This window comes from Heterocephalus glaber, unplaced genomic scaffold (assembly GCF_053883595.1).
Source record: "Heterocephalus glaber isolate CG9 unplaced genomic scaffold, H.glaber_assembly_v1.0 deba00001481, whole genome shotgun sequence".
Classification (NCBI taxonomy): Eukaryota; Metazoa; Chordata; class Mammalia; order Rodentia; family Bathyergidae; genus Heterocephalus; species Heterocephalus glaber.
In genome coordinates, this window is record NW_028258317.1 from 19,797,100 (window position 1) to 19,811,583 (window position 14,484).

The following is a 14,484-nucleotide window of genomic DNA, read 5'->3' on the forward strand; positions in this document are numbered from 1 at the left end:
TTTCATGACTTACCTGTTTGTACCAAATACTTAATACTAACTTCATCAACTGGGAAAAATGCAGCAGTTGCTCCATACTCTGGACACATGTTGGCAACTGTAGCTCGGTCAGCAATGGACAGCTGGGTTATTCCTGGCCCGAAGAACTCAACAAATTTGCCAACAACTCCAACCTGGCGGAGGTGCTAAGCAGCAGGAAAAACAGAAAAGTCTGAGAATTAAGAGTACACATTTAAAATGCAGAACTATCACCTTGCAATTCTTATAAACTAGTCTTAAGGTAAACATAAACAAAAAATTAACTCAACATGTTTTAAGTTATTTAAAAAAAAAACTTAGAAGATACATCGCTTAAATGGTATCCTAGGCTGGATCCAGGAACAGCAGAAGGTCATTACTAAACAACTAGCAGAGTCTGTAGTAGAGAGAGCACCAGACCAATGTCAGACCCTTAGTTTTGAGAAATGTGCCATGGTTATATGAGATGTTAACATAAGGGAAAACTGACAAAGGTAACAGGAATTCCCTGTATAATCTTTCTATCAACACTCCCATAAATCTAAGATAATGTCAAAGTACCTCTTTTTTTAAAAAGAAAAAGCAATCCAAAACACAAATAACATAGAGGTTTTCAAAATGAAAAACACTCCCTAATGAGATCACCGGATGTGTCTAGAAGTGCTAAAATTTATAAATCTAAATTATTATATAATCACACTAATTGAGTAAGTAAATGACCTGTTTTAAAAGGTGTAATGGAAAAATTCATGCGACAGGTACAAGTCAAATGTAAGAAAAGGATCCAGACAGCTTAACCCCTAGGTCTTTTCCACAGAAGCCATCAGCAGAGGGTGAGGCTCTGTGAGTGACAGCTCTGCACGAAGCCAGTTTCATAGGCTGTCAATAATCACACAAAGGACAGGCACTTTTGGTTATGTGGCTCTGCCAAATTCTGCGAGCAAGCCTTATATTATTCCATATTAAAAGACACCATACAGGTATTTGTGATAAACTACGGTATTCAAATAAATCCAATTCCAAATGCCACGAACATTTAACCAAAGAGAAATTTTTTTGGAGTGTTTAGAGTGTGGTGTCTATACAAAACACTCTAAGCCTCCAAACCATATAATGAGAAAAAAAATATGCTCGTGATTAAAAAAATAAACTATCATTTTCCAATACAGTGGACCCGTGACTTAAGAACTCAATTTGTTTGCGAGGGCTGGTTATAAATCAGGTTGGTCAATTAAAGCCTCAGTCTCCTCTACATAGCCTTCAAAGTCTCTCTCCTGTATACAAGCAGATCTCAGTGTCCTTAGAGAGACATTGGCCCTGGATTCCTCAATTAACCCCATATAGGCAAGGATGTTGTAATGTTCCTTCCAGAACTCTGTAAGGGATAAATCTGTATCTGAGAACATCCGGAAGCACAAGTGGTCAGCATTTGGGTCGTAACTCAAGACTTCATTTGTAAGTTAAAACTAAAATTCTGGTTGTAACTTAAGTTGATCATGTCAGGCTAGTCGTAACTCAAGGGTCCACTGTCATTTTCTAAAATGAAACTTCCTTCTTTTTGCAAAGCAAACAAATCACAAAAGAGATGGTTTCCAACAAGAGTTTAAGAAAAATATGATAATATTTTCCAACTTGGAGAAATACCTGTTACAATAATGTAACTGGAACACAAAGAAAATTCAAAAAGCCATACATTATTCATGGAATATTTGCTGTTTACAAATAAGTAGTATGTGCAAAAAATGTAATAAAACTAGCAAAAACATGTGCATGGGAATAATTCTAATAATCTCAGGATAGTGATAATTTTTAGGAATGGGGAGGGTGGCTTTATCCATAAACATTTTATGTTACTTCTTTACTAACACAGGGAGGCCTGAAACAAATATGGCAAAATATTATCATCCGTAAATCTAATATATAAATATCATTTTAATTTCTGTGTATTTTAACTATGTCATAATTTTAAAAATCAAGGTAAAGGTCTATGCAGCAAAAGAAGAATAAAATGAACATTTAACCACAAAATATTCCCCTTACCTTGTTTAAAAATTATAAATGTGTTGTTTCCTACCATTGCCAGGTTATACTCCACTGTGTATTCATCCCTGTTCATCACTAATTTTCCAAGACCACAGAAGAGGGAGTATACTGTTACCTTGGTGATGGTGAGCACAATGTCAGTTGATGTTACCAGAGGTTGAGGCTTTCCCATCAGCCTGTAGCCAATCACCTGGGGAAGCACCATGCTGATTGGCTGACCCAGCATGACAGCTTCTGCTTCAATTCCACCCACACCTGCAATGGAGGGTGTGGCTAAATAATGCTTTCATTACTCCTTCTTATATCCCTCAGGCATGAATTCAATAAACTCAGTTGTAATATTCAGAGTTGTATTTCTATAAGGAACAATTATTATTTTCTAGATTTCTCCTCCTTTTTTTTTTTTGTTGCTAAGGATTGGACCCAGGGCCTCTTACATGCTAGGCAAGAGCTCTCCAGCTATATCCCAAGCCCACCTCCACAGAAGTTTTAACAAGTGTTTCTCAGAGTGTGACCACCCCCCAATAGCTATGTCAAAATCCCCTCTGTGCCACCCAATGGAGAGTAGGGTTAGAAGTCTCAATTTTTTACCCCCAGACTTGGGAATCAAACCCAGGGAGTGCTAGGCTACATTTTTGGCTTTTTATTGGCCCCTATTTATTTAGCCAGGACTAGCTAAATTGCTTGGGTTGGCTTTGAACGTAATGATTTTCCTGCCTTCCCCATCTGAGTACCTGGGATTGCTGTGTGTACCACTCCATCTGGATAGGAGTCTCCATTTTTATTCTACACCCTCCACCCAACCCCTGAAAAAGCAAATACAGCTAGAGAACTGGAGATGTAGCTCAGCAGTAAAGTGCAAAGCCCTGGATCTGATCCTCAGGACACAAAAAAGAAAAAAACAAAAGGGCAAATTAACAAACATACCAGATGATTTTCACTTAGGCAAAATGTCCCTACACCCTTATTCCAGTTCGTTTTTCCAAACATAAATTGAATTCTTACTGGGTGCAAGGTACTTTTCTGGAAACTGTTAACAAAAAGACAAAAATTCTTCTCCTATAAACTGTAATCATGCAAATCCATGCCACTGAGCAGTAATGGCATCAAAGTGAACTAAAGCACATGCTTTATATGGAATAGAAACCTAGAAGAATACTCACCCCAACCAAGAACACCCAAACCATCAATCATGGTAGTGTGCGAATCTGTGCCCACGAGGCTGTCTGGGTAATAATATCCATCCTGATCAAATACCACTCTTGCCAAATACTCCAAATTCACCTGGTGGATGATTCCTGAGCCAGGAGGAATAATCCGCATGTTTCGAAAAGCCTGGGAACCCCACTAGGATTGTACAATGGAAAAAACACTGTCAATACTTACACATAGTTCTACTCAGCCTATCTCCTGAATACCTCCTTCCTTGTGCCCCACATACAGAAAACCAATGAAATGTAAACTCAGTTCGTACCTTTAAAAACTCAAATCGTTCTTTATTTCTTTCAAATTCAAGGTCTTGATTCTTCTGCAAGCTGTCTACCCTGTCAGAGAGAAAAAGTAAATGTACAAATTTAACCGTTAAAATGTTACTGGTCCATTTTATTGGTGACAAGTAAACAAAATGGAAATTGCACCTGCCCACTTGCTGGGTAGTATTATAAATTTCACTATTATAATCTGGAAAGGCAGAGTAAACAGCAAAAGTAAACAGAATAATTATTTGATTCAAGCGATTCCTACAATGCCCTTAAGCATGACAAACAGAAAACATGAGCTGAACTCAAGTTAAAATTAATCATTAAGTCTGACGCACAGGAACAAACTTAAGACATTTATATTACAAGAGCAGCTTAGACATTTATGGAATCCTGTTTCTTGTATCCCCTTCTTACCTACGACCTTGTCACTTCTCTGAGCTGAGATACATCTGGGTGGCATTTTTACCTGTTTCTGTTGGGAGGTGGTGAACTGGCAATGACAAGAGCCTCAGTTACTTTTAGAGTCACAATCTCCTAACCCTCAAACAAGGGTTTATCAGGAAGATGGTGCTATCCCAAAACAGGTATACATCCCACATTATGTACTGAGGTTTACTCAAGGTCATTCAATTCATATACTAGCAGGTATCAGGGTGATTTTCCAGGAATTTTATAACCAACTGCATTGTTTTGTATCATGATAGAGTAAGTCACAGTTCACAGTCACAGTTCTGTGGGTTTATCACAGCAAGAGTGCTCATAATTTATATATCATGGATTAAAGAAAGATAGTAAAATTAATAGCTAAGATCCAAGTCAGACTTCATTAATGTAATCATCAATATTTATTGACATTGTTAGGAACCAGTGACTATTCTAATGGTTTTTCTCATTTAGTCTCTATCACAATGCTTGAGTTAGGTGTAGCTAATATACACATTTTTCAAATGAGGAAAATAAGACACAGAGAGGTTAAGAAACTTGCTGAGCACCACACGACTAGTAAATGGTGAGAATGGGACTGAAACAGTCTAACTCAAAGTTTATATTCCTAATCTCTATTCCACACTGCCTCCCCGCAGGAGCAGCCACACAGACTGTTGCCGTCAAGGTGCTGATGGTGATAACGAGCACTACCACAGTAATAGTACCTGCAGGAGCTAAGGTGAACATCTGTCCAGGCTTCTAGCGCTTTACACACATGACCTCGCTCTATCACACAGTCTCTCATACAGACTTCTGTTATCCTCAACCCAACCTTTAGGAACAGCTGCTGAGGCACGGCTAACTCGTCCAACTTAAGGTGTCTGGTAAATTACAGAGCTGTCATCTGAACCTGGGTCTGACTGGCCCTGGATCTCTACTGTAGCCACTCTTATTTCTCGCCTAACCCTTCCCTTATTTACTAATTATCCACTGAGAGCCTATCATCTGCTATACTGGGAATACAATGGTATATAAAAGGGACACCATCATTGCCTCCTTGGAACTCAGAACCTGGTGAGACAAAGGAAAGCAACTAGGCAACCGTAAGGGTATGACTATCAAAGTCCAGTGCAGCATGTACAGGTGCCATGGGAACACTCAGAAAGGGCCATGAACTCAGACCGGTGCGCAGGTCCCAAATGCCTTCCAGCAGCAATGGAGTCCAAAAGATGTGTTGGACTCAGTCAGTGAAAAATGTCCAGGCACTTGTGGAGAAAAGGACTGGAGCACATATTATTTAAATAAATACATTTAGTTGGTTTTGCTTCTACTTCCCCTCCTCCTCCTCCTCCTCCTTGTTCTTTTCTGCTTCCTCCCTACCTGTCATGGACCGTTTCTCCTCTGTGATGGCCCCCTTCCATACCACCCTGCCTTGGAGTCAGCTGACTGTGGAATGAAACCTTTACAAACTGTGAGCCAAAATAAATCTTTCCTCCTTTAACTTGTGGGTGTCAGGTACTTCGTTCCAACAAATGGGAAAGTAACTAAGACAGATTTTGGTACCAGAGAAGTGGGATTGATGCTATCACACTACCTGGCCATGTGGTTCAGGAGCCTTTGAACTGACTTGTGGGAAGAGTTTGGAAAGGTTTGGAGATGAAGGCTGAAGAAGCAGCCCTGGAATGCTGTAAACTGAACTTGATGGGAGATTCTGGTCATAGGTCAGAAGACCAGAATACTGATAGAGATGCTGCTGATAAAGACCAGGCTCAGGAGGGTTCTCTTAGGAACAAGGACTGCATAGGCTGTTGGACTCCAGACCATATGTGCTAAGCTTTGGCAGAAAATTTGTCTGCATTTTGCACATGACCAGAAACTTTGTCTGACACTGAGATTAAGTGCAGCTGACTAATTGTGTGGAAGAAATTTCAAGGCATTCTAATGTTGAGGTCATGGAATGGCTACTGTTGGGGGCCTTTAGACAGATTTATATTGAGAACCATGAGCAAACAGCCAACAGAATGATTTAAAATTTTGTGTGCTTGGCCAGAAAGCTCCAGAAAAGTTGCACTCTGTAAGGATGGAACAGAGGCGAACTTGGTTGCTGAAAAGATTAGTAATAAAAAGCCAAGCATTTCAGAAGAGGACAATAGAAAAAGATGGCCTGAGGGCATCACAAGAACTAGCAGGGTTCTACCCTTTAAAGCCTCAAAACTGCAAAGGTGAAAGACTATGCTTTGAGAAAAGAGCCCCAGGGCACCATGTTCCAGAATGGTTGCAGCCCAGGGAATTTTTTCCCCTCAGGATTGGGTTCAGAGCTCAGCAATCCAGGTATTTGACCCCTGCAGCCAAAAGAGAAGGAAACCTGACTACTACTCTAGCTGGTGGCAGACCTTGATGTCATCCACGTGATGCTGGTTTTAGGCATAAGCAGAATCCAAGAGTTGTAGGGACAGGAAGGCTTCCACCCTGATTGCAGAAAAAGGCCTGGAAGGCTAGGCATTGTGGCCCCTAGAGGGCAGTGCATGAAGCTGTGAGTGTGAAGCTGAAGGTGCTATGGAGATTCCAGAGTTTGCAGAAGCCAGGAATGTGGACTGGCTGAGGAAAGCTGCACAACATGAGCAAAGTTGGCCCAAGAGAGATGCCATGGAAGCTGCAACCACTGCCAGTGCTATAGAGGTGGAGCCACCCAAGCCCTTTGGTGTTCACATCTTGCCACCGATTATCCTGGATGTTTGACACAGAACTATGGGACTTAATATTTGCCTTGCTAGATTTTGGTCTTGTTTTGCTCCCATTCCTTTCCATACCCCTATTTGGAATGGAAATGTTTATTTTGTACCATTGTATGTTGTAAGTGTTTAATTTTCTTTTCATTTGTACAGGGCCTAGCAACTAAGAGTTGCCCTAAATGTCAGAGGAGACTTTGGACTTGGACTTTTCAGCAATGTTAGGATTTTGGAAACTGTTTAGGATTTTGGAAACTCTTAGAGATGGACTAAATGCCTTTTGCATAAAGAGATTAGGAGTATTTGGGGGGCCAGAGGTGGAATGTTATGGCTTGTATCTAGATCACTCCCAAAGCCTCATGTGGTCATAGGTGGGGAGTTTCAAAGGTGGGGGGTTAGGGTGTGTGAATGTGAATTAAGAGTGTAGATAACGGGAGCCCCACCCTGGGTATGGGTGGTACCAAAAAATAGGCTTGTAGCCTGGATGGAATATAAAGGCAGAGAAAGGCAAGCTTTCTCTGCTTTCTCCTCCTCCTCCTCCTCGTCCTCCTCCTCCTCCTCCCCCTCTCCCCCTCCTCCTCCTCCTACTTCGCTGCCCTCTGCCTGCCCTGTCACAGGCTGGTTCTCCTCTGAGATGCCTCTCTGCCACATTGTTCTGCCTTGGAGTCAGCTGACTGTGGGGTGAAACCTCTACAAACTGTAGTCCAAAATAAATGTTTTCTCCTTAAGCTACCATACTGAGGGATTTTTCCTCTTGCTGTGAATATTCTCCATTGTAAGTGTTAGTTGCTTTAATGAAATCAATTCCTGAGACTGCATTAGAGCAGGAGTCTCCAAATTATAGGCCATGGGCCAAATTCAGCCCAATGGCTGTATATGCTTGGCCTTCAAACAAAGAATGATTTTTGCACTTTTTAAGTTTAGGGGGAGATATGTGACATGGGTAGCATATGGCCATCAAAACCTAAGGAGAGGGTGTGGGGTAGCAGAGCCAGGCTGGCCTGGAACTCATGGCAATCCTCCTGCCTCAACGTCCTGAGTACTGAGATTACAGGAGTGGACTATCACACCTGACTCTAGTGAACTTTTGACTTTAGTGAACTTTTAATATGGTTTCCGAATGTAAATGACCTCTCAGACTAAAGGGATAAATTCCTTTTAGTTATATAATTTGAATTCACATTTATACACAGTTCATAGTTCCTGAGAATTACACTGAATAGTGTTTTAAAATTCACAATATTTAGAGAAGACAGATTTTACATTCATGAGATCTGGTCAGAAATTGTGATATTCTTGTTAGGACTTTTAAAAAGTAAAACATTACAATAATATGTTAGATACTCAATTCCTAGAGATGCTGTGAAACCAAATGATATTACTCAAGCCAGGCAACAAGCTTAGAAACAATTAACTGAAAAGCATGCCACCCTACCACCCCTTACCCAGTTTTTCTAGCTCATTTCTGGAACAGAGCTAGAAATAGGCCCATAGCACACAGTCCATGTAGGTTGAGACACATCATATTTAATCCCTTAAAAATTGAGGAAAGAGACCAGGAGGTCAAATTGCAAAACCAAAACTCAAGAAACAAAAATGAAAACTCCTAACACCACCAATGAAAACATTCCTAATAGAAATGTTCTAATTATACATACATACATACACATATATGTGTGCACACATACGTATGTTCAGTAGATTTGATATGCATGTTGAGCAGTTAACCCTGGATTTAGCTTTTTTCATAATAAAATTTTCAGTACCATAGTGTAAATCAAAAGGGCCCATACAAATTTGGAACCAGAACTAATGGAAGACAAGATCTAGAGGAAAAAAAAAAATCATGGTGAACTTGGTGATAACCAAGATGCATTATGTGCTTTCTGAGTCAACAGACTTGAGTCATAAAAACAATTACAATTCTGTCCTCATCAGTACTTTCACTGTCTAGGCCAGGGAAACGAAGATTAAAACCAACATCAATTATTCTTCAAGAAGGTAGAGTTGGCTATGATTTTATGAGGCTACGTTTTTTTTTTGTATTAAATTCTTTTATTGGTACATTGTAGGTATACAACACAATTACATTTCTCGTTGGGAATTGTACCTTTATATAATGCATCTTGGTTCTTATTTTTTCCCCATTCCTAGCCCTCCCTTCACGCCCTCCACCCTTCCCTATTTACAAAGACTTTATTTCCATTTTTTCCATTTCTCATCATTTTTTCCTTTCCCTTCTTTCCTTTCCCCTGTGCCTCCCACTACCTCAACCCCTTTGGACCTTTTCTTCCTATTTTACATTATTGATTATTCATTCTAATAATTGGTACATTTTAGGTATACAATATAATGACATTCATCATTGGAAATTTGCACCTTTACATAGTCTCTCTTGGTTCTTGTTTTTCACCTTTGCCCAGCCCTCCCTTCGACCCCTCCAGCCCTCCCTATTTACAAAGATTTTGTTCCTATTTTTCCATTTTCTCATATTAATCCCATTCCCTTCTAGCCTTTCCCTTAGCCCTCCCACTTCCTTCCCCTTTGCCCCTTTTCTTCCTATTTCACATTACCTATTATACACTTAGTCCTTATTTACACTTTCAGTTTCTCACACCAGAGAAACTATTCAGTATTTACACATCTGTGTCCTATTTATTTCACTTACGAGTATTGCCTCAATGTGCATCCACTTAGCTATAAATGTCTCTAATTTCTCATTTTTTATGGCTGAGTAGTACTCCATTTTATAAAAAAACCATTTTCTTTATCCAGTCTCCAGTTGATGGGCATTTGGGCTGTTTCCAAGTTTTAGCTATTACAAACTGCGCTGCTATGAACATGGGTGCACATATATCACTGTGGTATGATTCTTTTAATTCTTTGGGGAAGATCCCCAGCAGTGGAATAGCAGGGTCAAATGGGACTTCCAATCCTAGTTCTTTGAGGTATCTCCATACTGATTTCCACAGTGCTTGCACCAGTCTACACTCCCACCAGCAGTGGAGCAGGGTTCTTCTTTCCCCACAGCCCCGTCATCATTTGTTATTGGTTGATTTCATGATAGCAGCCATTCTTTCTGGAGTGAAGTGGAATCTCAGCATTGTTTTCATTTGCATCTCTCGAATGACCAGTGACGTTGAACATTTTTTCATGTATTTATTTGCTATTTCTACTTCTTTGTCTGAGAAATGTCTGTTCATTTCAGATGCCCATTTTTGGATTGGGTCTTTAAATTTGGGAGATCTGATCTTTTTAAGTTCTTTATAGATTCGAGATAGTAGACCTTTGTCTGAGGAAGAGCAGGTGAAGATGTTTTCCCACATTGTGGATTGTCTCTTCACACTGCTGGTGGTTTCTCTTGCTGTGCAGAAGCTTTTTAATAAGAAGAGATCCCATTTGGTGATTGTTTGTGCTAGTTCACGGGCAACTGAGGTTTTGTTCATAAAATCTTTTCCTACACCGATGTCTTCAAGGGTTCTACCTAACCTCTGTTCCAACTGGTTCAGAGTTTCTATTTTAATATTTAGATCTTTAATCCATTTTGAGTTTAGTTTAGTGCATGGTGAGAGATACAGGTCTAGTTTTAATCTTTGGCAAGTTGAAGCCCAATTTTTCCAGCACCATTTATTAAAGAGGCTATCTTTCCTCCAGTGAGGGTGTTTGGCTCCTTTATCGAAGATCAGATAGCTGGGTGTGTCTGGCATTGTTTCTGCATCTTCTAATCTGTTCCACTGGTCCTCAAGCCTGTTTCTTTGCCAGTACCATGCTGTTTTTATCACAGTAGCTTTGTAGTAGAGTTGCAGGTTGGGGATTGTGATACCCCCTGCCATGTCTCTGTTACCTAGAATTGCTTTTGCTATTCTGGGTCTCTTCTTATTCCAAATGAATTTTTGGATTATTTTCTCAAGGTCTATGAAGTATGCTGCTGGGATCTCAATTGGAATTGCATTAAATCTATAGAGCAGTTTTGGAAGTATGGCCATTTTCACTATATTAATCCTTCGTACCCAGGAGCAGGGGATGTCTGTCCATTTTCTGATATCATCTTCAATCTCTCTTTTCAGAGTGAAGCTACTTTTTTATAACTTCCAAAGTGGGAATTTAGGAAATACTCTCAGAAAAGGTAACATTTTATGTCTATATTTAAAATTTTTCCTTTTGAAATCAATATATTAGCTTGAGCTTGTGTGACTTAAAGGGAGAAAAATGGGGCAGGGCAGGAAAGAGAGAGAGGGGAGGAGGAGGGAGAGGGAGAGGGAGAGAGAGAGAGAGTGAGGGAGAAATAAGAGACATTATGGTGCCTAAGGATGGTGTCAGACTCCAAAGGAAAGGGAAAGTTGGCAAATATTCAAACTGTTTATTTCAGGAACTTCAACTTGGGGGACAAAGCATATTTTTCTTTATCCCAGGTTTATCTGGTTTAGACACTTGCAATATTAACTGGAGAATGATCGTTCTCTAAATTCACCTTGAGTGTGTAGAGAAACCACTTCAATCTCCAGGGAGGTAAACAAAGGCAGTTTTATTTTCCTTTGAGTGACTTTTTAAAATGACTTTGTAAAATGATCAAAACAGCCAGGTAGGATGGTGGACACCTCTAATCCCAGCACTCTGGGAGGCTGAGGCAGGAGGACCAAAAGTTTGAGCTTAGCCTAGGCAACTTAGTGAGAACCTGTCTTAAAATTTAAAATTTTTAAAAAGGGCTGGAATGTAGCTCAGTGAAGAAGCCCTGAATTCAATCCCAGTACCACAAAATAAATAAATAAGTAAATACATATCAAAATAATACCTTTTTATATTGTAAAAAATAAAGACTGGGTTCAGAGATAATTGTTTTGCAGTTTGGATCCCCCCCCCACCCCCCGCAACCAGGAATAGAACTCAGGATCTTGCACTTGCCAGGAAGGCACAGCACAACTGAGCTACATCCCCAGCCCTAGACACCTTTTTTCAATCTTTTAATTACTGCATAACCTTAGATTTAGCTGCGATTACTCAATACATACGCAATTCAGCATCTGGCACATTAGGCTACAATACAGACCTATTCTAAGTATTATTAAGTACTTTATAAATATAATCAATAGATTACCTAATAGTTCACTTTCAGGATTACTGTAATGTAATAAATCATTCACCTTTATTGGACATTTATAATGTTTCTAGGCTTTCATTTATAAATAGGACTTTAATAAACATTACTGGCCACAAAGCTTTTTCTGAATTTCAGATATTTACTAAAAAGTTTGCTTGGAAGCAGAAATTCTAGGCCAAGGGATATTGAAATGTCTAAGGTCTTACTATACAGCACTTCTATCATTTCTAATTTACAGTCTATCAGCAGTGTACAAAAGTGTCTTTCTCATGACACTTTCACAATTATTTTCTAATCTTAACACTGATAAGAGAAAAGGGTACCTCAAATACTTATTTAATTTTTCATTACTTCTAAGATTAAAAAGACTTTATATACTATTTACCATGTGCATTTCCTTTTATTATGAAATACACAACTTTTCTTTAGCTGATTTTTATTATTGTTGTTGGAATACTGGAGATTGAACCCAGGACCCTCACACTGAACTACATCTTCAGCCCCAATGCCCCTCCTCTCTTTTAATATTTTGTATTTTGAGACCAAGTCTCACCACGTTACTAAGTTGCCCAGGCTGGACTCAAACTTGCAATCCTCTTGCCTCAGCCTCCTCAAGTGCTGCAATTACACAAGTTTGTCACCATGCCTACCTTTACACTGAAATCTTCACGGTGTGATGGTGCAAACCACCTTTTGCAGTAAAGGACAAACAGTAGAGTTTCTGCTTTATCTTACTCCCACCTGTCTCTACCACTGTGAGGGCAAAGAGGACTGACTTCTTTTTCCTCAAGTTTAATTCCTGGTTTCTTTTTTCTCAAGTTTAACATCACTGGGTAGTCTTTTGAGTTCTATCAAATCACTGAAATGCTTCACTTGGATTCAAATGTTGAATATTTTTAACACTTTTTATGCTTTTTTTGTGTACCTTGGAGGGGACTGGGAATGTACAATAATAGTTTTAATCTCCTAATGCCATTTTAATCCAAAGACTCATTCTCAATACTTTCAATTTGGAAAATGAGATTGAGGGGTAAAAGCTTGTGTCAGGAAAACTGACCATTATTACTTGACTCTTAGTCTCACAGATTTTAGACAGTTATCTTGTCAATGAGCTAGGATCACCAATGCTACATATAATTTGCTTAAGAAGTAGTTAAAGGTTTATTAAGAGATCAGGACTAAGCTGATAGTTTATAACCACATGTTCAATTTTCTCCTTTGTAAAAGGCTTTCTTTATTAAGACATTTTAATACCTCCATCTTTGGAAAGCAAGAGTGAGTTGACAGGTTTAAAAAGAGAAACCCAACCATCCTTAGAGATTTGAGGTTTTCCACTTGCCCCTTAACTTGGCTATCAAGATTCTCATTGGGACCAAAGATAACTTCAAGGTTATGTGTTAAGTGTCTATTACATGCTCAGCTCTTGCTTCGGGGAAGCCAAAAGTCTACCAACCAAAGCAACTTGAGTAACACCTTTCCTCCAAGGACTAAAGGTCCACCACAGACCCTTAGTCTAGCAAGTCAAGCTTGATGTAGGGTAGAGAGTGAGGGATTCTTAACAGAAGAGGATTTAAACTGGCCATAAAAGACAGGCAGGGTTGTGGCAAGAAAGAAGAAATCCTACTCCAACAACAGAAGAAGAAACAAAGGAAAAGAAAAGGATTGGCATTTTGGAAACACACTTGGAAAGTTACACATAGCCAATTATGAAACAGTTACATGTGATCAAAAAAGGAATAGAGTGCCAGTGAATAAAAGTACTCCAGTGAATAAAAAAGTAAAACATGCACTAGCACTGATAAGCTCTTGTTACAGAACTTAATGTGTATGTTTCTACTCAGAGTTCAAGCTAGATTCAATCCTACCCAACAAAGAAACACACAAGCAAAAAGAGCTTTTAAAGAAAACACTCCTTTAAAAAATATTCATTAGAAAATCTCTATTAATTTTGAATTTTCCTGATGATAAAATTTAAAGATTTTCTTCTTTTAAGTACATATACACATAAAAAAAAGCGTATGCTAAGATACTGCAGAAAACGTAGGAATTCATCTTAATTCCTCCTCACCTTCTGCTGAAATCGACCTGGATGGAATGATCAATTACAAGATCAGCAGGACAGATGGGGTTTATTTTCTCAGGATCGCCTCCTAACTTCTTCACGGCATCACGCATTGCAGCAAAGTCAACTACAGCTGGCACACCCCTGAGAAAAGGAGGAGAGAGCGTGGAAAACAAGCCTTAAACACATATAATTGGAATCTGCAACTTCTGCCACCGCTGACAACACTGACCGGGGATCATGTCATCAGAGCAGCTAACAAGTGATGTAAAAGTGAAAGTTACAAGCATATTTCTTTGAGCAACGGAATTGCATAGGTAATAAGTGCTATGACTAAGTGGAATCTCTAAACACAATTTTACCACTATATTAAGTTTAATGACAACTATGGCCTAAGGAGAGAAAATGGAAAAGCTGGCACATTCACCCCTGGGAAGTTTTCCTGCCATGAACGCTTCCCATTCACAAGGTGAGTGGATAAACCCCTGGAGAAGACAGACAGATCACACCTCCAATGCCAGCCTGTTAAAAAGTATATTGTTTTAAAAGTGTAAAATTTGTGTGATTTTCCTCTGGAAAAATAAAATTATGTCTCTGGAAGGAGTATAATAACATCACTTAAAAATA

General features: G+C 39.3%; 1 protein-coding gene across 2 annotated transcripts in view; it reads right to left on the bottom strand.

Moving 5' to 3' along the window:
- Positions 1-14,484, bottom strand: part of Aco1 (aconitase 1) — a 65,853-nt gene that overhangs the window by 25,587 nt on the left and 25,782 nt on the right. For both annotated transcript variants that reach the window (XM_087183394.1, NM_001310240.1), the window contains 5 exons: positions 13,864-14,001; positions 3,536-3,605; positions 3,225-3,408; positions 2,177-2,316; positions 14-185 (listed from right to left, as the gene is read on the bottom strand). In XM_087183394.1, the coding sequence (XP_087039520.1) occupies positions 14-185; positions 2,177-2,316; positions 3,225-3,408; positions 3,536-3,605; positions 13,864-14,001 (704 nt within the window). The remainder of the gene's footprint in view (positions 1-13; positions 186-2,176; positions 2,317-3,224; positions 3,409-3,535; positions 3,606-13,863; positions 14,002-14,484) is intronic.